Here is a 23,385-nt window from a genome sequence, read left to right as displayed (position 1 = left end):
ACTTGACAAATTAGGTTAAATTACGCTTTGGAAATTCCATTATGAATTTCCAGGATAGTCTGAAAAATGTCATTTGTTAGTTAGCATCATTCATCAGTAGAGCTATTTAATGATGTAATAATGCTGAACGTAACCATTAACCAACTTGAACTTGGCCATTAAAACATTTTTTTTACACAAGATTTTTCAAGGAAAAAGTGGTTTGGAGAATGGATGGATTTTTCAAAGGTGAATAATGGAGAAGAGGCAGACAGACACCAACACAGCATAAATTTGTTTTGTTTTTTTCCAGTAAAATATGCTCCAGTTTCATGTCAACAGGCATCTATAACTGATTATTTGTTTGTCTTTTAAAATTTGTCTTGTCAACAATAACTGTCAACAATCTATCACATCTATCTAAATTAACACATTTTGTCAGTATTTTGTCAATCATTTGTGATATCTTCTGAAATTAAGAAAATTGATTTCCTATTTCTTACAATCTGTTTAAGCAACATCACAAAAGCAAGACTGTTCTTCTTAATTAAATTTAAGCATGACTGTGACTAGGCAACTGCACTCTTAAAAAATGTCAGTGGGGCGGTTCCCTTTCAAAAAGTACTAATATGTACCATATAGGTACTAATCTGTACACTAATCTGTAATTAGCAACTAATTATCACCTTTAAGGTGCTAATTTGCACCCTTTGGGGGTAAATTTAGAAAGGGTACTGCCCCAGTGCCAGCTTATACCTATTTTTTTTCCCTGAGAGTGTGTGATGAGGCCGGACAAACGACTGTGATTGTTTTATTATAACAATTCAATAAATAAGTAACTTACATTTTAGACACAATATTGTCAGTGACATTGTAGTTTTGCCCCGATAACTTAGGGGGCTTTCACACTGGCAGTTTAGTTCGGAACGGGGCACGGTTCGCATGAAAAATCTCTAATGTGAACGCTGTCATGGGACCCGGGTGCGCACTGGGGTACCGAACTCGAGACTGCCTGGAGAAGGTGGTCTGAGTTCGGTTGCTCCCGAACCGTTCTGCGATTCGCGTGTGTGTGAAAGCAACACGGACTCGGGTGCGCACTTGTTCAGGAAGTAAAGTATCCTGCACATGCGTTTTAGTCGATTATGATGTATTTAGTTAAATAAAACACACGTAAGGGATGAAGATTTACCCTGGGTACGAGCAAGAGTGAGTCTGCAGTGTATTCGCGCGTAGTGCGTGCATGCAGGGCAACAAATTAATGGAAATCCACTGTCTCCTCAAAAGAGTCCATTTGCAAGCAGCGGAAAGACAGCTTATGCGAAACACACACACAGTTAACCTGCGTTGTTTACTCAGCTATGAATAATAGCACCAAATTAATAAAAAACACAACATATTGACCCGCGTCGTGTTTTCTATCATGCGCCGTGCACGTTTGCAATGACGTAAGATGCACGCAAACGCACCAGAGTTCGATAGAATCAAGTTGAGTGTAAAACGAGACCAACGCTGCGGGGGGCGCCGGGAACAATCGCGCTCGGCTTCGGACCGCAGCAAACGAGCCCAGTGTAAAAGCCCCCTAAAACAGTTCCATACAAAGCTACAGCGTCTCTGTAACGACGTGCGGTTGAAGCAGTGATGATGCTGGATCCAAGTGCAGCACACGCTTTATTTAACAAACTACAAACTAATGCCGGGCGTACACCAAAGGATTTTCACAGTCCCAGACTAAAGACCGGCAGTCTTTAGCAATCTTACTGGAGTCTCAGCGCGCTCCCGTCGTCTCGATCGTTAAATGTGAGGTGATAATCTGCAGTCGGCGACCCGATTTATGCCAGTCTTTCTCTAGTCTTTCATATCAAACATGTTTGATATTATCGCAAGTCTTTAGTCTGAGACTAAAAACTGTGAACCCAAGTCTTTAGATGTGAGCTGATAATCTTATAAAGTCTTTTCTAAATCTTTTCAAAGTCTTTAGGTGTACAGAAAGCATAACTCAGGACTCAGGAACAGGATTCAAGAACAGGAACAAACCAACACAAGCGTTAGTCAAACATTAAACAAGAACTCACAAAGATGAGGCTGAAACACAGGGCTTAAATAATCAGGGACAAACGACAAGACAAGACAATACAAGATAGACAAGATAACAAGGGGGCGTGGTTAATGGGAAACACCTGGGATAACTAATAGACAAGGAACCACTGAACATGACAAGACACAAAACCCACACCGTGACAGTCTCAGAGAATGATTCAGTCTTGATGAACCAATCAATTGACTGATTTAATGATTCTGGCTATAAATGATAGATGACATCTTTTCATACTCATGCTACTTTAATAAGAATCAAAAAGAGAGAAACGGTAGGACGGTTTGTTAGGGATCTCAGATGTTACATGAGTCTTTTTAGCAACAATTAACAAAAGCGCTTAAAGTTAAAGATTTTTTCTAATGGTATAATATATAAATCAATATATATATATATATATATATATATATATATATATATATATATATATAAAATAGATATACAAAGAGACAGTGCACTCATATTACTATGAATGGGAGAAAGTCCAACACACAATATAGCAGAATAAGTTCCACCTTCTAAATAAAAGAGCCAAACACCAATTGGTAAAATAATTGTTTCACTGCAGCTGCCTTTAAAAGCTCAGTTTGCTGTAGAAACAATCTGTTTCGGTTTCTTTAGTTATACAGCACTGTATAAATACAATTTATATTGACCAAAGTGCTTTACAAGTAATAATACAATTTAAAGCAAGTATACAATCTTAAGACAAACCATTTTTAAAATGCCAAAGAGAGTATACGTTTTTAACTTCGCAAATGCATGATCACCCTTGTGTTTAGATGGATAGGGATGCAAAATCACTGGATCTAAGTGATCTGGAGGGAATGACTTACAAGGAGGTCTTCAAGATAAGATGGAGCGAGGTTATTGATGGACTTGAATATCAAGACCAGAATTTTGAACTAAATTCTGTATCTTACAGGCAGCCAATGCGACGAGGCAAGAATGGGAGTATTATGTTCATATTTTCATGTGCGGGTCAAGAGTCTAGCGGCAGCATTTTGGCCTAGTTCCAGCCGAGCTAGAATTGACTTATTAATACCCTGGTAGAGTGAGTTGCAGCAGTCTAAACGGGAAGATATAAAGGCATGAATTGTTTATTGCTTAAACAATCAGTGTTCTGAGATGGATGCTTATGACTGCACATAGGCATTGACTGGTCCAGCCCCAAAAAAGTGCATGAAGTCCATGAAAAAGTTCTTTTTTTCTTGGTCATGATTTGAACATTTAGAAACAAAATTTATGAGACAGTTGTTGTCAGATCTCATTGGTGATTTTTAAAAATGAAATTTAATTGTAAGCTTATTGAACAGCTTTGGAGAATTTTATGTTTTACCATTCAAAGAGATAGGAACTGCACTTGCATGACTAAAAAAGCTGCACAAGAGGAGTTTCAAAGATGGCCACCGTGTGAAATGACTTGCCTTAAAGGGACTTTGATAATATGACCTGCATATATCCTGTGGGTTTAAGGAAATTAAAAACATGGACTGGAGCTTGACCGGAGTTATTACAGAACACTGTGAGCAGAAGGGAAATTGTTGTTGCCCTGCTCCACTAACATATTCTGATCCACTTTGTCTCTTAAATGAGAGTTTATGTTTTGGCTTCTTTTGGAATTATTTTCGGTGAAATAGAAGAAATATTTGAACTAACTTTGTATTTAACTGGTATTTAGCACCACAACGAAGGGAAAAAGTAAAAGATGAAACATGGTATAGAATACAATGCTCTATAAATTCAGTTTTTGTTTTCAACAGTTTGTCTTTCAGCTTTTAGAGGTTTTCGTTATAGAGGTTATACAGACGGTTACATAACATAACTGTCACCATAAACAGCGAAACACAGACAACATCTGCAGTTATTTAAGCACTCTTTAATGTCTTTACAGTTTCACCGCTTCTGCTTGGTAGACTTGCACCATTGTTCCAGATGGTTGGGTGCAGACCCTATAACTGAGCGGTCATTGTCAGGAACAGGTGGGCCAAAGAGAGCCAGTCAGCACTGTGTGGGTTGAGTCGCCCACCACACGGCTCTCTCAGAGTTCTTACTGGAATTTACATTGCCAAAACAAAACAAGGCATGCATAAATGATTGCAGACATTTCTGTTGTGCATTCTTGTATTATCTTAGTTGAACAATGCAACCACAGACACGCTTCGAGTATTCAACGAATTCTGCTCATTTCAACAATTGGTAAAGTAGCTTATAAGGCGACAGTTAACAGATGACAAAGTATTGCATCTTCCTCAATTGGATTAAGAGTGCATTTTCATAATTACAGTGAATTTATGGTGATCTCATCCTGCCCTGCAAATATGGCTTATAAATGAGATTGAAACCTCTATTACAGAAATTCTAGCCAAAAGTGATCTTCTACCAAAACCCAATACATCTCCACTCATTATATATGTAAAATGGAAAAAAGGTCCCAGCAGCATTTACTGAAGTATGTTGCTAAGTAGCCATTATCAGACTGTAATTGGCATATAGGACCACAGTCCAAGCCTAGTCTCATGTTAATCAGACATCTGATGGAGTTACAGTACATAGAGCGCTGAAGGGGAGCTCATAGGTTCATTATTTCATGAATTGAAATGGCTGAGTAACTGGAAGCAATTGAAACAGCCGCCCCCAGAAATTAGCACAAGTGTTCTGTTAATCAGTGCATGTAATTGTTATAGTGATGGTGAGTAAGAGAGGTTAACGAAATACATGATTGACAATCTGTCTTTTTTACATTGGCATTAAATTGCTTATAAAAGGCAAGTTAATGATATAACGTGCCAAAGTCAATATCACAGCTAAATGCTGTTAACAACACTTTTCATGAACTCTTACTCTTTTGAAAATGTGAAATCAAGTGGATAAAAATCTCTGATAAGTCTAATTATGCACAGTCTAGCCTCAAATGTGTATTGAATTCAGCTGTGCACTTTAAATTACTAACAAATCCTTTGTGTGGCAACTTTGAAGCACTCAACATGTTTGAGGTATGAAAGTGTGTAATTTATGCAATTCACTGCACAAAAAAAATGAAATTTCTTCAAGTAATATTAATCACAGACACTATTTTACTCTTAAAACGCTATTCTAAAAACCCATCGAAAATTTTCAAGGGAATCCATGGCACTTCTTCCTTTCTTCCTTTCTTCCTTTCTTCCTTCCTTCCTTCCTTCCTTTCTTTCTTTCTTTCTTTCTTTCTGTCTATCTATATTGATTTTAAATGACATTTCCGGGTTGACATCTCAGAATTAAATAATATTTAAAAGGCATTTAAAAACATCTGAGCAAACATGTATTTATTTATTTATTTCCAACATTGATCTTATGTAAATTAAATATTTTAAAAAAGGGAATAAAAAACATCTGCTCAACCCCCCCCCCCTCCCCTCCCCCCGCTTGATATTGAATATAAATGGAAAAATATTGTTTTTCAATGCTGTACAATTCAAGAACATTTGCATAGGAGATCACTTTATGAATAGTACCAATGTGATGGTTTAATTTGTGTATATAAATCAAATAATCTGACTTAATCTAGGAATATTAACTAGCAACATCAATTTGTGCTATTTAATATTCATGAGTTCACCATTACGGTGCCACTGAATAAAATATAAACAAGATAAAAATGAACAAAGGATCCAGAGTCACGGCTGAACAAAACCACGCAACCAGCTGACGTGATAAAATCATCGATCACGGTAATGGCTCTATTTCTGCTGAACCAAACTCACTGCTGCATGTGTGTAAGTACAGCGGAGAGTTGAATTGTGCTCGTGGGCATATCCCCTTAGAGCAAACTGCTAAACACCGGTTTAAATCACAATGATTACCATATTTGCTGCGGGTGTGGATGTAAATGGCAGGCCCGGGTTGGTACATTTCAAACGAGACAGCTGCCATGGGCTGAGGAGCTATACTGCTGAGTTAAATAGAGAGCAAGTGAACAGCACAGGGCTATGAGTGCATGTGTACTGAAGTGACACAGCAGGCTAGCTGTGATGCAGAGGGCATGCAGGTCTAACCTCAGGCAATCGGTCAACAAGCCACTCAGATAAGAAGCCACTTCACAGCATCTGTCCTCATTTCCTTTGAGCCTGCCAAAGGTTCACCAGATTATCCTGGGATGCGTTTCCCCTACAATGATCTAACTTGCTGCATAACAACCATAATATGTTGTATGAACCACGCTGATTCACCAACATATGACTGTCATTAACAAAATCACACGTAGGTAGTGGATGTCACGTTGAGTCCAAATATGATGAAGACGATTAAAATTGAAGTGTCTCTATTAACTCAAAGTAAACTCAGGTAATCCACAATGATGCGAGACAGCATGCAAGTACAAACACACGAACAGTACCGAAAGAAGAACTGAATGCAGGGAGAAACTTAAATACACAGAGATAATGAACTGAATACAGACAGGTGCGCTTGTTAAATGAACGTCCATGACAACCGATTAGTGGCGAGAAACTAGAACAAATTAAACAGGTAACAGAAGAGAAACAAAGGGGCTATTTACACGACACCGTTTTCAACTAAAAACATAAAAAATGTTATGCGTTTCGGGCGTTCATTTACACGACAACAGCGTTTTGGGTGCCTGAAAATGCAAACTTTTGAAAACGGGTTTCAATGTGCAAGTTTTTGAAAACGGCCTCCGTGTAAACAACAAAAACGTGAATCTCTGAAAACAATGACGTCATGCACATGCGTGTTACGCGTTGAATCTATAGTGTTTCATCGCCATCTAATGGCCTGACAGCAGAATACAGCGTTTTTAGTCTTTTTCGCGGATACGCGTGAATGGGGATCATTTTGACAATAATGTCGTCTCTACTCGGAAAACTCAAAGGCAAAACTTCTCCGTTTTAAGCATAACATTGTCGTATATACATTGTGTAAAATTCTGTCATCATTTACGCCAATAATAGACTATTAACTAAAAACCTTCCTTTTTATTATACAAATGTGTCATTACAAATGTCTACAAATTAAAAAAACTTAAAAAAAAACATAAAGACACTGGTTAATGGGTTCAGAGATTATCGCCCCCTAGCAGAGAACCATTGAGATTTCAAAACTTTTTGAAACTGTTATGACATAACAAACCCTACTGAAATTACGTGACCTTGGCAGTTTGATACGTGCTCCAGTAACTGGTTCGAAACAAATTAATTGCAAGGGGTTTGAAGCTTCATAAAGCCCGTTTCAAAAGCGCCTATCACTAATATAATGTACAGAATGTTATCTTGCTTATTCTGCCCAAGAGCATGATCGATTCAACATTAACAAGAAATATGCTTCTAACCCCAGCTGGACAACAGTAGAACTATGGTTTCGGGAAATTCCAAATTGTTGAACTATGTTGGTAACGACAGAACATGCGACCTTAGCTGGCTAACAATGCTTTTGGGAAACATTCCCCTGAGCAGCTAGACCTCATCCAGTTCACTTAGAATAAAATACTTCAATTATTTAATGACACAGTGTTAAACTTATCCACATGTATCAGTCATAAAGATGGCAATTTCTCTGTTGCATATTAACAACTGATTTAAATTTGCTCTCGCAATTCGCCGGAATAAAGGTGTACTGGGGAAACAGACTCCGGCGTTCATTTGTCAAGCTTGAAATACAATGAAGTGACTACAATGCATTTATTCAGGAAATTAATCAGTGGCCCTAGGAGTGCTACTACTGTACAATATGCAAAATGCTCAAGGGAGAGCAGACTTGACAGAGAATCGGCTGAGCAAGGTGGACTCTGAGTAGACTGAGACCATAAGGAGCGAACAATAGATCTGCTCTTCTTCGAGCACCTCTGCCATTTGACAAATGAGAGAGCAGCTGTATTGTTCAGTCCATCTGGATTTCAGAACCCCATTGACTCCATATAAGCATCTACATTTCCAAGAGCCCAGTGTTTATGTTTCCTTGCCATTAAAGATCATTACAACTAATATAATGTTTTACATTAACACTGTTTCAGGGGTCAGTATTTTTATGTACCGGTATATAAAAATAAATAAGCAATGTGCATTCTTCGAACATTTTCTGCAATAATACAAAGTGAGTGTCTCTCTAAAACCCAATTTATACTTCTGCGTCGAACTCATGCCGTATAGCTACGTCGTAGGCTGTGTGTAGCGTGCGTACCCTTCGGTGTATCTTTTGTAATTATTACTGTATATAATGCTATAGTCACTTTTTTAGTGAAAAAATAAAAAAGGGTAACACTTTACTATAAGGTTTCATTTCTTAACATTAGTTAATGTATTAACTAACATGGCCTAACCATAAACAACACATTTGTTACAGTATTTGTTCATTTTTGTTAACATTAGTTAATAAAAATACAACTGTTCATTGTTTGATTATGTTAGTTCACAGTGCATCAAGTAATGTTAACAAATACAACTTTTAATTATAATAATGCATTAGTAAATGTTGAAATTAACCTAAGATTAATAAATGCTGTAAAAGTGCAGTTCATTATTAGTTAATGCTAACTAATGTAGGTAACTAATGGTAATTAATGAAACCTTATAAGTGTTATCGAGATGTACGTACGTACACACACACACGCACGCACGCACGCACGCACGCACGCACGCACGCACGCACGCACGCACGCACGCACGCACGCACGCACGCACGCACACACACACACACACACACACACACACAACATATGGTAACACTTTACGTTAGGGTCCAATTTTCACAACTAATTGCTTATTGGCATGCCTTTTAGGATATCAGCTGTTTATTTGTATTTATAAAGCACATATTAATGCCTTATTCTGCATGAACATATTCTTCATCCCTTAATCCTACCCAATACCTAAATTTAACAACTACCTTACTAAGTATTAATAGGCAGTAATTTTAAAGTTTGACTCAAAATAATAGTTAGTAGTTAGTTTATAGTGAGAATTGGACCCTAATCTAAAGTCTTACCGAAATAAATATATATTACACACATATTTGGGTTATATGTACATTAATATAAACCCAGATGGACTGAACAATACAGTCCATGCTCTCTCATTTATATATATATATATATATATATATATATATATATATATATATATATATATATATATATATATATATATCAGTGTTTCCCCTAGAAATTTTTCCAGCAGCGGTGCTGTTATGTGCCCGAGGTTGCTACCAAGCCGCGCGTGGTGGGGTCCGGGGGCATCCACCCTGGAAGATTTTTTTTTAAAATAACCCCTTAAACCATGACTTCTGGCAAGTTTTGTGGATAGAAATGGACATTTTGAGAAAAACAAATATGACATACCATCAACTGATTCAAGGCATGATTATTGCAGCACGTACCTTGAACTGCAGTCACAAACATAAACCTTCATTTTATAATTTTAGACAGGATTGTTCATGTTTTCTTTTGTGTTCATTTTCAGCTTGGTAGAAATTGTTTAGGGGAAAAATGAAACGGCACAACCCAGAAAAAGATTATTTACAATTTATTGAAAATGTTATCTTAATGGGAAAGGCCAAACCCAATCTGTGAGCACTTAATTTTTCTGGGCTTTTTATAGAAGATCTCTAAGGCTCTTTGGTAATTGAATGATATTGTGGGGGTATTTTTTGTTTTTCCAAGAAGTCTTATGCTCATCTAGCCTGCATTTATTTAATCAAAAATACAGAAAAAACAGTAGCCTAATATAGTGAAATATTATTGCATGATGTTCTTTTTAACTTTTTATTAATCAAAGAATCTTTAAAAAAAAAAAAAAAAAAAAAAGAGCATCACGTATCATCATATTAGAATGATTTCTGAAGGACACCAACAAGTTTAGTAGACTCATCTGAAAAATTAAATATGATTTAATGAACGCGCAAAAAACGTGCTATGTGAACGGCCCCTTATGACAACGTGACATTAGTCTAATCGAAAATATTTCCATATGTGGCTCTTTCCTCCTTGTTAACAAGGGGATTCAGAGCCACCGCATGCAGCGCCGCCGGTCGCCATGTCTCAGTGTTTTTAGGTGTGTAAGTGAATGAAGTGAATATCGTGATATTGCTGATCATGGAAAGATTTTGCAGCGGCGCTGAAAATCCAGCGGCGGCGCTGCGCCGCTGCTGAATACATTGTAGGGGAAACACTGTATATATATATATATCCTGAAGCATACATATATCAGCAAATATTTGCTTTTGTCAGCAGATACAATTTTTTTCGGACATTAATCGATCTGAAGTTTGTCTATCAACAAGCAGGTTTACATTGTGAAATTACATCTGACAACCTGGTTTCCTCATCTCTCTTGTGGACATCTGCCTGACAGAACAAAAATTATACACAGAATACAAGCATTAGGGGACATCACCTGGACCTGTCAGCAAGTTTGAAAACTCAGCATCTCAACATATGAGCATGCACCTTTGCATTGACAGTTTCCACCACTCTTTATTTCACTATGCCTATCACTTTGGGACCTTTTTCTTTTTTGTAGTATGAAAATTTCTAATAAATTTAAACTCATCTGAGACATTCACTTCTCATTAAAGTATATCTGACCTGCCCCACCTTCCAGAGAGGTCTCTTTCAAACTCTGATGTGCTTTTCTTTATTGCAAGGGGACCTGCAGGAAACTGAAGTCATGGTAAATTATGATGCCAAACTTCATTTTGAATTGATAGATGTTAACCTTTATACCTAAAAAACAGTTCAATCTACAGGTCACCCACATAAAACGGCTCCATCTGTTACCACTGCATAAAAACAGCACATGCACTGTGTATAATTTTAATATATGTAGGGATATAATGTATATGTGGCAAGCAGGGAGGGGATCGAGAGCAATGGGAAGGGAGCGAGGCCAGTGGGGTGAGTGTGAATGAGTGTCACCTGCGCGTCACACCGGTCTCGAGTCCCATGGAGGAGCTCCGGAAGGATACACGGAGGAGTGACGACAGTGGAAGACGAGAGAGGACCAGGCCAGGACTATATGTTGTTGTTTGGTTTTAGTTTATGCAGCAGTCGCCTGTGAGGGGCTACTGCTTTAGTTTTGTTTTGTTGTTTATGTTTATTACATTATTAAAGTGCCATTCATTGTTTGCCGTTTCTGCCTCCTCCTTCCCTGAACCTTTAAATTTGTTACAGTATTTAAACAGACAGACAGACAGACAGACAGACAGACAGATAGATAGATAGATAGATAGATAGATAGATAGACAGATAGACAGATAGACAGATAGATAGATAGATAGATAGATAGATAGATAGATAGATAGATAGATAGATAGATAGATAGATAGATAGATAGATAGATAGATAGAAGTACTATGTATAATACAAACATTTTTTGTTATCAGCTATTGAATTTTATAAGTCTTTGCATATGCAGGAGGGCCATAAATGACATCCATTTTGTACAATGGCCCATGAAATATAATGTGCCCTGCCCATGTACATATAATATGATTATATACTTTCACGATACACATCTACTACAGCGCTAGCACATTTATCCGGCCATTAAAAGGCTCTTAATGCTTCACAGACCTGTGCTCTTAAACACTAGCGGAGGTGTTGCAGACACATGATGGGTCACTCAGCAGGTTTATTTTTCCTATTGCTGATGCATCATTGATACTGAAAGCTCTATTCTGTGAGATCAATGAAGGATAAAAGCAGTACTTTCTAGGTCATTTCCTTCTCAGGTCTCAGGACTTCTCACTCATTGCACCATATTGCCGGCATCATTCATATTATCTCATCGCCTGTGATATCACCAGTTTTCCTTTAAAGTTGTTGCACAGTATATGGAGAAAATAAATATGACAGGTTCTAAATAAACCATATTCAACCAAAACCTCAAAAAAGTCATGAATGCCTCACATCAAAGTCATGAATGCTTAAAAACACAAACAACCTACAAGTACTTGCTTACCGCAATGGAATTGGGCTTTGGGTAAAGCTGAATTGGGCTTTGGGTCAAGCTAAATTGGGAACCTCTCATCAAAACATCTCAACAGAGCATTTATTTTTTCAGAGAAACCTTCAGCAAGGAGTGACAAAGGGCATTAAAAGACCAAAAAGAAAAAGTACACACAAGACTCCGTGCTGTGAGGCAAGTGAAGGAATTCTATTAAGGAGAAAAGGATTGGCTGGAGAGGAATGGCAGGGCTCATCTTTGTGATGCTGGTTCCCTGTGAGCAGGTCAGAACAAAAGTATCTCAAAAGTTGAGTCTGGTCTGTTTGCTCTTTTCCCCAGGAGGTTAGCTTTTTTGAGGAGCCCCCATGATGTTTAAGTTGTTAAACAACCAGTGTTTGGCTATTTCGGAGGCCTCAAAAGAGTCCACGTAGTCACACTGGAAAGGCTTCAAATAAATTTACAAACACGTCAGGTTCGTAACATGTTCGGATGGTTATTAGATGGTCAATGCAATAGAAGAGAGAGTAACTTGCCTGCTGCTGCAGCTATCACGTGCAGCGGTTACTCTTGGGTAATTATGTTTGAAATTTGGTAGGGGAATAAGTTCTAATTTGGGAGATATGCAGGTCTTCTTACAGGTCAAACTGGAGAGGCCAGAGTCTAAACATGAGCAGCGTTTCCAAGTGACAAGCTACAAAGTCATTCATTTTCATAATCATTTCTAAACAATTTTTTAAGGTAAAAGTTTTTTTTTAAAGCAATATCATGATTTAATTCATAAGTTTCTTGTCATAAAAAGGTCTAACTTGTCTGCTTTTGTTCTCTGGGTTACGGGGATGCTAGAGTCTAATATATAAATATGCTATAAAAATTATTAAAAATATTAGAATATTCTAACATTTCTTGTTCTGTTCTTCCCCCAATTTTGGTTGCACCGCATGACAAATATATTATCATAAATAAATAAACATGACAATCTCAAGCTCAACACAGTAAGTCTTATTGTTTAAATCTCGTTTTTTATATTTACCATGCCTTATATCTATACAGCTCACTGCAGTGTGCAACAAGTGTCTCATATAGTAGTCACCGAGTGAACGCACAGAGTATCATTATAACAACTTTCAACACACTCAAATGTATCTAATATGATAAAACAGCACAGCGTTATCCCTCCTACTGGAAGAAGCGGAAGCGATGTCTACGGCATAATGCTGCGTTCACACCGAACGCGAATTGAGCGTCAAATTCACTTCTATCGCATCTAGTTGGACGCTTGAACATTTTGAATCCACTTGCGTATAAAGAGTGTTTGAAGCAAAATAGATGCGCGTTCGAGGCGAAATTCGTTTTTGTGGGAGGGGTTAACTGCTAGGCGGTTGTCTGTTTCCAAGATGTTGGATGTTGATCAAGCATTCATTGAGAGAGTCACCGCTCTGTTTTTGCTCTGGAGAGCAGAACAGCGGTATAGGGGTCATCATCGCCAGTTTGTTGGCAAGTTTCACCACTTGCTCCAGGAGCTGCGCCTGGATGACGGCTGCTTTCAGCGGTACTTACGCCTGTCCCTCACCTAGTTTGATGGCCTGATGTCCCGCATGATCGAGAATCACCCTCCAGGACACCAACTATAGGCACTCTATCCCAGCTGCGTTCATCACATCACTTCACCACTTGATAGCAGCAAGCAGGCTCCTGATTGGTTAAAGCGGCGCGAACAGACGCTAAAGTTCAGATTTTTCAACTCGGGCATCAGACGCGAATTCACACGTGAATGCACGTAAAGCACCAAATAAAATCACTTGCGCTATCGCGCCAAACGCTCAATTTGCCTCTTTCACGCGAACTGGACGCAGGACCTCCAGACGCACGTCAACGCGTCTTTAAATTGACTTAACATGGAAATCACTTGCTCCAGATGCTCAATTCGCATTCGATGTGAACGCAGCATAATAAAAGCTCCACTGCTCTCGAGCCATGTGTTGTGCTTGTCTCTCATTAGCAATCACTCCAGTGGCCTCGTTCCGCTCCAACAGCTTTCGTAACGTTAATAAATCTTTAATACATTACCGGTCATAATGTTACCGAGTCTGGTCGTATTCACCACTGGCTGTAGAGAAGAAGACAACAACTCCCATGATTCCTCGATATCAAGGCGTCATCAAACTACGCCTTTGTTTTGAATAAACAACCTCTAGTGGCGAGAAATCCAATAGAGTGCATTTAAAGAAATAATAATAAGTGCCTTTTACTATCTGAGAGAGAGAATCGCCACATCATAAAGCACGGACACGCAATAGCATCCAGCAATTAATCGCAGTCAGTATGAACATCCCTTTAGACTCCCTAATCCTAATCAGCCTCATCATATTTATCAGTGAACATCATTATCAATGCCCAATACGATGCTAGTATCAGAGACTCTAAGAACATGATTGTGTACCTGCATTACAACATTTTTAATTTAGCACAAACCGACATCTGGTCATACAAATAAGAGCTGTTATTAGGTTTCAAACAACACAAATGCAAAATGGAGCCCAGAGAAAGTTTACATATTGTTGTAACAGACAGTGCCAGACAACTGACAACTTTAAATTGGCAAAGTATTTCTCTCTGATCTTATGAAGCCACTGTAATTGGCATGTAGTCAGCAGCCATATCGCCCTGTAGCCCAAGACTGGTTGTAGCTAAGCAGGGCTGAGCCTGGTTAGTACCTGGATGGGAGACCTCCTGGGAAAAATAGGTTGCTGCTGGAAGAAGCATCAGTGAGGCCAGCAGGGGGCGCTCGCTCACCCTGTGGTCTGTGTGGGTCCTAACGCCCCAGTATAATGACGGGACACTATACTGTCAAAGAGCACCGTCCTTCGGATGGGACGTTAAACCGAGGTCCTGATTCTCTGTGGTCATTAAGAATCCCATGGCACTTCTCGTAAAGAGTAGGTGTGTAACCCCGGTGTCCTGGCCAAATTCCCTAAATTGGCCCTTGCCAATCATGGCCTCTTAATAATCCCCTTACATTGAATTGGCTCTATCACTCTTTCCCCTCTCCACCTTTTGCTGGTGTGTGGTGAGCGCACTGGCGCCGTTGTACTGTGGCTGCCGTCGCATCATCCAAGTGGATGCTGCACACTGGTGGTGGCTGAGGAGAGACCCAGACATGAGTGTAAAGCACTTTGGGTGTACAGTAGTACATATGAAAGCACTATATAAAATGCCTCATTCATTCATTCATTCATTCATTCATTCATTCATTCATTCATTCATGTACACATGGCGGCAGCAACACCTGTTAGTCTCATCCTGGGTGTTTGAGCTGTCTGAGCAATTCCGGAAAAGAAAGTCAGAAAAGACACAAACATACACTTTTTCACCCACCTGGATCAATGAAAGATCCTCTAAATGCAGCCTGAAGAGATGATTTCTGAAAGAAAAGACAAAAAAGTATGAATTTCCTTTCAAATCAGAACACAAGTTGTCTCAGAGGGTGGGAGGCCATTGCGGTTATAAATAGAGATTTTTATGGGTTTCAAAATTTAGAGTGAATCCATGTGTAATAGCAATTGGCCAATGTTGTGAGAGGAATGTGTTGAGCTTTTTCAGAGATAAACAAGTCTATAAATAAAACAGAGGATTCAGAACTAAATTGCCAAAGTAATTGCTGAATAAATCGCATTAATATGATCCCTATACACATCCACTTTCAATTGAACTTGGCGTGACAGTTCAAGTTTGATTTTTCATATGATCCGCATTCCTGGCTGAAAGCTAACCTTGTGTTAGAATCAAAAACCTATTATGCGAAATGTGCAGCCTACTGTCACTTTAATGAGCCGATGCTGGACCTTCCCTAAGGGTGAGATGCTTGTTTGGAGCAGCAGACGATTGTAAATGCTGCCTGCATTTTAATTCTGGGCAGCAAAAAAAACAACATAATTTGTTCCTCCAAACATCTTGGATTGAGTATACAGTCTAGTGTAGCAATATAGTGTTCTGCCAACTCTAATCTCAAATGTAATATTATATGTGGAACTATAAACCGCATATCCGTCCAACATGATTTTACATTCACATTCAGAAAAACATTTGCTCAAACAATATGGTACATAACCTGAAAGCGGAGCCTGTCTTATTGTATAAGAGAGTACATGATAAATCAGGTTGCTGTGATTAAGGTCCATTTACTGAATCGACATGTCTATTGATTGTGTTTCACTGCATTACATTTAAAGCCTTTTGAGCTTCTCACTATCAATGGCTCCTTTTCACAGACCAGTAGGCCATTTTTTCTGTAATGACCATGCAACTACACTATCAATATAGAGGTATTTTGATCATAATGTGCTCATGGTTATTAATTACTATTTCTTTTTGTTGTTGAATTTGAATGCAGTTCTATGGGGGATCAGGCACAATGTGATCTAGCCAAGTAGGTCAACATCCTTTGAATCGTTATTCTTTGTTGGTCCTAGGACAATATCCCTCTTCAAAAATGATGTATCCATACCCCATATTATGAGGAAAATGCCCTTAACTTTAACCTTAACTCTACAATCTGATTGGTTAATAGAAATTTTGTTCCATGACCAGCAAGCTTGACTCAATATTCCACATTCTAAGTGTCTGTCTTTGACAGGTCTGCTCAGTCTGATGTTGGTAATTGGCAGAAATGTTCCTTGAGCTGCTGAGTACCTTCACGAGAACCCTGTTGTTCAGTGACCTTGATGAAGCAGCAGCTCAGCTGGAGAACCTTCACACACTCCATTAGGCCAGACTGTGTGTGCGTTTCGGAAGGCCTTGAGCACTGAAAACCCATCTGCTCCAGGGACAACCAGTCGAGCCGAAAACATCATGGAGTTCAACCAAGACAAGACTTTCGTTTTCCTCTTCACAGCTCAATTTGAACAATATTGATCCACAGCGCCTGACTCATCCTATCCATAGTGAAGTACATTAACCACAGAAAGATGGGCTATCTGCATAAAAAGGTGCTGTTTACTGTGATTGTCACCTCCACAAATTGCTATAATGACTGTCACACAGTTCTCGGTAGGGATGCACTGATCTCATAACCAATTTCTAATGTATTTTTTAAGAGTGATAACTGATGAATTTTGTTTTCTCTGTTACCGTTTTGCCTGTTCCTGTCATCCAGTCTGTGTATGTAAACCCTGAGTTCTGTCTGTTCATTGTTCCGTGTCATCTTTGTATTATGTGTTTTTATATTTTTTATTCCTTTATCCGAAGTCTCTCCTGAGTGTGTGTGTGAGTGTGTGTGTGTGTGTGTGTGTGTGTGTGTGTGTGTGTGTGTGTGTGTGTGTGTGTGTGTGTGTGGGTGTGTGTGTGTGTGTGTGTGTGTGTGTGTGTGTGTCAGGGGCGTTTCCTCAGAGGAGGCAGTGAACATCTGTCTATAAGGGTACTAACTCTCTACATCTCCTCAAAAAATTGGATGAGAAAATAATCTATAGAACAAAAATAAAACAATGCTTCCATTGCACTATGATTGGATATGGTTGGCTATGATTAGTTAATGCGATAAATCCCTCCTCTTTTTTTCATGCGTCTTCCTCATTGCGAATCTGAATGAATAGATGACGCTATTGGGAAGACTAATTAAAAATGAAGTAAACAAATCAACCACTTAGATATCACCACTTTGACAAGTCAAAATTAAACTTGAAATGGTCTGAAAACATGATGACTGGGTTTTTTTTAGTGAGTAATCACAACCAGCTAAGTGAAATAAAGGGTACATCTCAGTGTCTGTGACAGCGTTTACCGTGCCTGATGATTGATTATCTAAAAATGAGTTGACTTTTAAAAAGAACAGCTGAACATCAGTTCCCAAATTGTTTAAATTGTAACTGCCTTGAGTTATTATTTTGGAATAAATGTAAAAATGCTTAAAACACAAACTTGATGAGATTTAAACGTGTTTTTTTATAAAAAGAAAATAGAACATAAAATTTCAATGTAAAAATTCTAATTTCTTTTTTGATGGTGTAAGTACACCTACGTAAGTGTCCCAGAGGACATGAATTTGTTTACCGGATGAGAAATAATGCATCCCATGGTAATTTGTCTATAATTTCTTGTCTTGAATATATTTGTCTCTTTTACTTATTAATAATATTAAAAAGTAACATCTATCGGCTTGACATTGATATGACTGCAGATTTATTGTCCATCTCTAGTTCCCAACCTGAAACTAAAGAGCACTTAAAGAGTACTAGATTCCTTCAGCTCCAGTTGTTAGTATCCTTCTCGTTTGAGAGGGTTTGCTGTCTCTAAACCCGAACCAAAACAAAAGACTTCTACTGTGCAACAGGTCAAGAGTCTTTTCAGTTGAGCCATTAGCACAACAATCCCAACCGCATTACTTCCATCTCTAGCCGAGTCAGACTTGATAATGATGTGTTGCACTTATGAGCAGGTTCTGAGAGCTAACTAACACTTTCCATCTCGTTACTTTCAAGAAAAAGCAAAAAACAATCTGTTCAAGATACAATGAATCACTAGTGAACTGAACGGTAATCCTTGCTTCTCAGAGAAAATGTAATTATTCCACCGCTCTCGGCCCTGTGGGTGAATGAACTGTTACAGTGCCTCATATCAAACCGTTTCTACGGTTGTCACAAAATAATTGCTTGGAGACCATCCAGGCTGCTGACAGATTGGGAATATGAGATTAATTTGGCTGAAGATGTATGGCAGGACAGTGTGAATGTCTATGTGGAAATCATCACACTCATTAATTATAGCTGGACATAGGAAATCCTATCCTATTCTCACATTCATGGAGCGATATTTTATGAAAGTATCTGTCAGCGAGGAGGGTCTATGCTGTTCTTTGTCTGCCACAAAAGTCCTGCAGTTTCATTGTGTGACTTTGTGAAGACTCATATTATTTGTCAGTATTGGGCTAATCATGGAAAACCTGGCAATCGTGACATTTTCGCAGTGGGTGTCAATTTGGTTTTGCTGAAAATATAGTAAAATATGAATGTATGGCTTTGGAGACACATTGTCAGAACCTTTTGACATCGGAAAACACACTAATTCGTATACTGAGACACATGGACTGAGTTCTAATTAAATTTCATAACGGTGATGGAAGAAGGTGCCATTACCTTGCGCCCACGATTAGTTCATTCTGGCCTGGGTCAAAAGTCAGCTGTGAATAATCGACGGTGCCCTCAGATCTGAACCGATGGATCCAAGGCTCGATTTCTGCAGACCAAGAGAAGACACGTGTTAGCCCACATCACGAAGAGACACACACAGATACCGAATATTTTGTAATACTTCCCATTCAGTTAGTGGACACCAGAGTGCATTCATGTTTGTTTGTGTGCGGGTGTATGGTATGCATAGCAAATGCTCTTGCTGTGGCGCCTTTCATATTAACCTCTGGCCCCAGCATCAAAGCCTCAATCGTGGCCTGTCTAACATCAGCAACATGTGTAATATAGCTGTTTGTGAATGTTAAAAGGTCTGCAAAGTTTTAAAGATCAAAGCGCATAACAGATTAAGTTAAATTAAATAATATCTTCTGAAATATTCTGCCAAAACGATTCGTCAGCAATTCTTCACTGCCTGTTTCACATAACAATGTAATACATTGCATAATGCCAGTCTATGGTCTTCATTGGCTGCCTACACACAAAGTCTACTTTAAACAGCCCTCAAACACTGTAGTTGAAGCTGATAATGTAAGAGTTTGGTTTGTGTTGTCAATAGGGATGTCAATTTTCACAAATTCCCATGATTAATTGTCGTTTAAATGAATGATCAATTAATCGATTAATCGTTTGCCTTAATACTGCAAATGTGTCTGGTCATATAGCCAACAGCATGACAGGGTGTGCAAATGCAGCTCAAAATACTATGTCCTTCACCAAATGAATGAAAATGTTTTTTGATCTAAATAAAGGGCTAGAAGGATTGTAAAATGTTTTGATGTGATTGATCATTTAATTACATTGCTTATTTAAAAATCAAATATAACAACAAATACAACGTGTCACCAACGCCGCCTCAGATGCGTGCTTGTCACAATGTGTACTCCTTTTGTGGGTGTGCTCTTTCCGGAACAACTCCCTGAAAACCGCAACTACATCCAATGAATTCACAATGATTTAATAAAATTGTGTTCTCATGTTGTAATATGACAGTCCCAATCATAGTTATCAGTCGTGCATTGCTGTTAGAGCTGCGCACTGAATAAACACCGGTAAACTGAAGCACTTTGCTAGCGCGTTAGCTCAAAGAAATTTACCTCAAAGAAACGCATCCTATATGAGATTAATCAGATATATACAAAATAACACGAATGCACAAATGAACCCACAATATTACTACTTACATTTGCATAAAACAAAAGGCTGCGAATTCACACGCTAACTTATACTCATGATGAATGTGTAAAATGGCCCCAAACATAACTCCAGCACACTCGCTTTACATGTTTCGCGGTTAAGCAGCACACACGCGGGAAAGGAACCTGCTTCACGATACGATTTATCGATTAAATTATCGACAGTCGATTAATCGTTAACATCCCTAGTTGTCAACAAGTCGAGGAGATGCTGTTTTCGATGCTGCAAATCCACTTTGCATGCACTTCAAAAGGAAGAGGACTCGCGCTTGAATTGATACAGAAAAAAACATGCCTTTGTTCCTTTTCATTTCACTGTGTATACAAGTGGTGAGAAAGCCTCTGGAGCTGATATTCAGATTTGGTAATGGGTGTTTCATTTCTGATACGCGTTGTAAGTGGTAGACCAATCACAACAGACTGGGCCATCTGACCAATCAGAACAGAGTATACTCATGGAAAGGAGGGTTTAGAGAGACTGAATCTTCGAACTAACTGTTTTTAGGCTCTTTGAGAAATGAGGTGATGTGAAAATGTATATTATGAGTTGTATGTTTTTTGACCTTGGATGCATGCAAACCTGTTGAGGGAGACCTCCAAAACAAAATAAGGAACTTTTAAAAAAAACATAATAAGGGCACTTTAACACATAGATAGGCTATGGGTCCAATTGACAATATTTTTCATAGTTTTCATAGATTAAGTATCTTATCACTCTGTTAGCAAAAACAGCAAAAACAGTTTACAACATTGATAATAATAATAAGAAATGTTTCTAGAGCAGCAAATCAGCATATTATAATGATTACTGAAGAATCATGTGACACTGAAGACTGGAGTAATGATGCTGAAAATTCAGCTTTGCCATCATTTGAATAAATACATTTTGAAATAAATTCAAACAGAAAACAGTTATTTAAAATTGTAATAATATTTCACAATATTACTATTTATACTGTAAAATAGTAATGATCAAACAAAATGCAGCCTTGTTGAGCATAAGAGCCTTCATTCAAAACAGAAGATATTAAAGAAAGACAGTATTAATTTTTATTAACTTTATTATCCTTTGTCCTTTACAAACCATACTGGATAATTTAAAAGTCTAGTAAATGAATTAAAAGAATCTACATCATTTCTTGAAAACAAATATTTTATTTCAATAATCAGTTAAACAGCTTTACTGAAGAACAAAGCTTCCTCTAACTCTTATGGGGTTGTTTTTCTTCTGAAGAAGAGTGCCTCAAGCATACAAAAGGAAGGCAGAATTCCCCAAAGATACACAGCATCAGTTATCACGATGTTCCTCCATAAATCTTGCACGTCTCTATGGGATAGCCCTAACTCCAGCAAGAGTGGAACTCATAAGTGAATGTGGAGACGCTCAATGTGGTTCTCCAGTGTTTCTGAGAAGCAGTTTCATACGTTGAGAATGTAAATTAATTCTTTTGAGGCTCCTGGGTAATTTAAAAGCTTAAAACCTGGTGTAGTCCACTCATTTCGGCTAATGGTGGACATTCATGTTCGTTTTATCTTTGTGTCCTTCAGCATACAGTATACTGAATACTTGGTAATATGTTAAAGGCGTCAATTCATGACAAATTCATTAAAATAACAGATTACTACAGTGTACGTACTATCGAAATGTGTAAAACTCAAATCGTCTTGCAAAAACCTTTAATACAAGAGTCAGAGCAACTTTAGCAATGAATGTAAAATAAAAATAGCATGAAGATGTAAAACAGGGCAGTTTCCAAAAATCATCCTCAGCATGGAAGCAATTAAAAGCGTTCAAGGCCCCGGCTGTCAAAACTTTTCTCTTAAACTTCTGTTTTCTTGAACTGTCAAGGACTGTTTCTTTTAATAGACATTAATATGTTTGCTCATTTCAAAGATTATTTAAGTACAGGGAGGAACATCTGACAAGCCGCAGCTGTGTAAATGTTGGGGTCTTCTGGCACAAAGTGGCTCTTAAACAAGTTATCTAACCAAAATTACACAGGGAGGATTCCAAGACAAACTTGTAACTAAAATGAGACAAAACCACTTTACAAAGAGTGTGCATTGTTACCAAATGTTGACACTTAATTTTTTTTTTGTTAAATTACAAAAACTGGAAACACTTTACAATAAGCTTGAATTTGTACTTTTTAATTGAAACTTTAAAAACTGTTCACTTAGGAAACTTACAAAAATACGATCAATTCGAACATAAAAGTGTTTGTTTCTGCACCAAGTCATGCAGCAAAAGCTCCGGCAAGCCTGTGCAGATAAAACTCCTACTGATCATAAGATATGTACTGTACCTGTGGGGAACCATCTGCCGAGCCCTACGGCTTCATGGCGCAGATATGAAGATTTTGTTTTAGTCAACCAGTGTGCCTTTATACAGAGATCTAACATTGGAGCTCTGTTGGAGTTCAGGCATAGCTGAGAGGACATATATTTATATTCTTTATAGTCTGCAGGGTTGAAAGCCGACTGTCCGTGGTGTCCTTCCCACTTTTTGATCCCTAACGGACATGGATTATGCAGTCCACGGAGAAACGTGTCACCGTACCACTCTGGGGAAGAGAACAGAGGTGTTCCATTTAGGAAAACACAGACTCATGCTCCCAGTGTCTCTCTTTTGGTCTGGATCGACACACACATCTTTGTGACTCAACCCCTTTTATTGACTTTTTTTTTCCAAAGAGGCTGCTCTCCTAAATAAATGCAGACTGCAGGCTTGATTCAAAAAGGCAAATTAAAGGAGAGAGCAAAATGTTTCTCTCAGTGTTCAATTCAATTCACTGGGTGGCCTGACAAAGTCTGAAAGGTTTTGATAAAAAAAAAAAGGCCCATCAATCACTCTTCTCTATAAAGCCTTTGTCAAGATAAGCACAGAACCGCCTGTGTGTTTGACTATAATTACAGGGGAAACTATTTCACAAAGCACAAAATTTTAAAGAAACTGAAGGTATTTATTAAGGCAGCGTGCAAGTATCAATTTTAGGTGTGAAAAG

General features: G+C 38.3%; 1 protein-coding gene across 2 annotated transcripts in view; it reads right to left on the bottom strand.

The window, feature by feature from the left end:
* The window catches only part of sema5a (sema domain, seven thrombospondin repeats (type 1 and type 1-like), transmembrane domain (TM) and short cytoplasmic domain, (semaphorin) 5A), a 158,142-nt gene that overhangs the window by 87,359 nt on the left and 47,398 nt on the right, over positions 1 to 23,385 (bottom strand). For both annotated transcript variants that reach the window (XM_077244513.1, XM_077244512.1), the window contains exons 3-4: positions 19,134 to 19,233; positions 15,382 to 15,427 (exon numbers count right to left, since the gene is read on the bottom strand). In XM_077244513.1, the coding sequence (XP_077100628.1) occupies positions 15,382 to 15,427; positions 19,134 to 19,233 (146 nt within the window). The remainder of the gene's footprint in view (positions 1 to 15,381; positions 15,428 to 19,133; positions 19,234 to 23,385) is intronic.

This window comes from Siphateles boraxobius, unplaced genomic scaffold (genome assembly GCF_051911475.1).
Source record: "Siphateles boraxobius isolate OS27281-9 unplaced genomic scaffold, OSU_SipBor_1 26, whole genome shotgun sequence".
NCBI lineage: Eukaryota > Metazoa > Chordata > Actinopteri > Cypriniformes > Leuciscidae > Siphateles > Siphateles boraxobius.
Note: the sequence above shows the minus strand (reverse complement) of the source record. Positions and strands in the feature narration are given on the sequence as shown.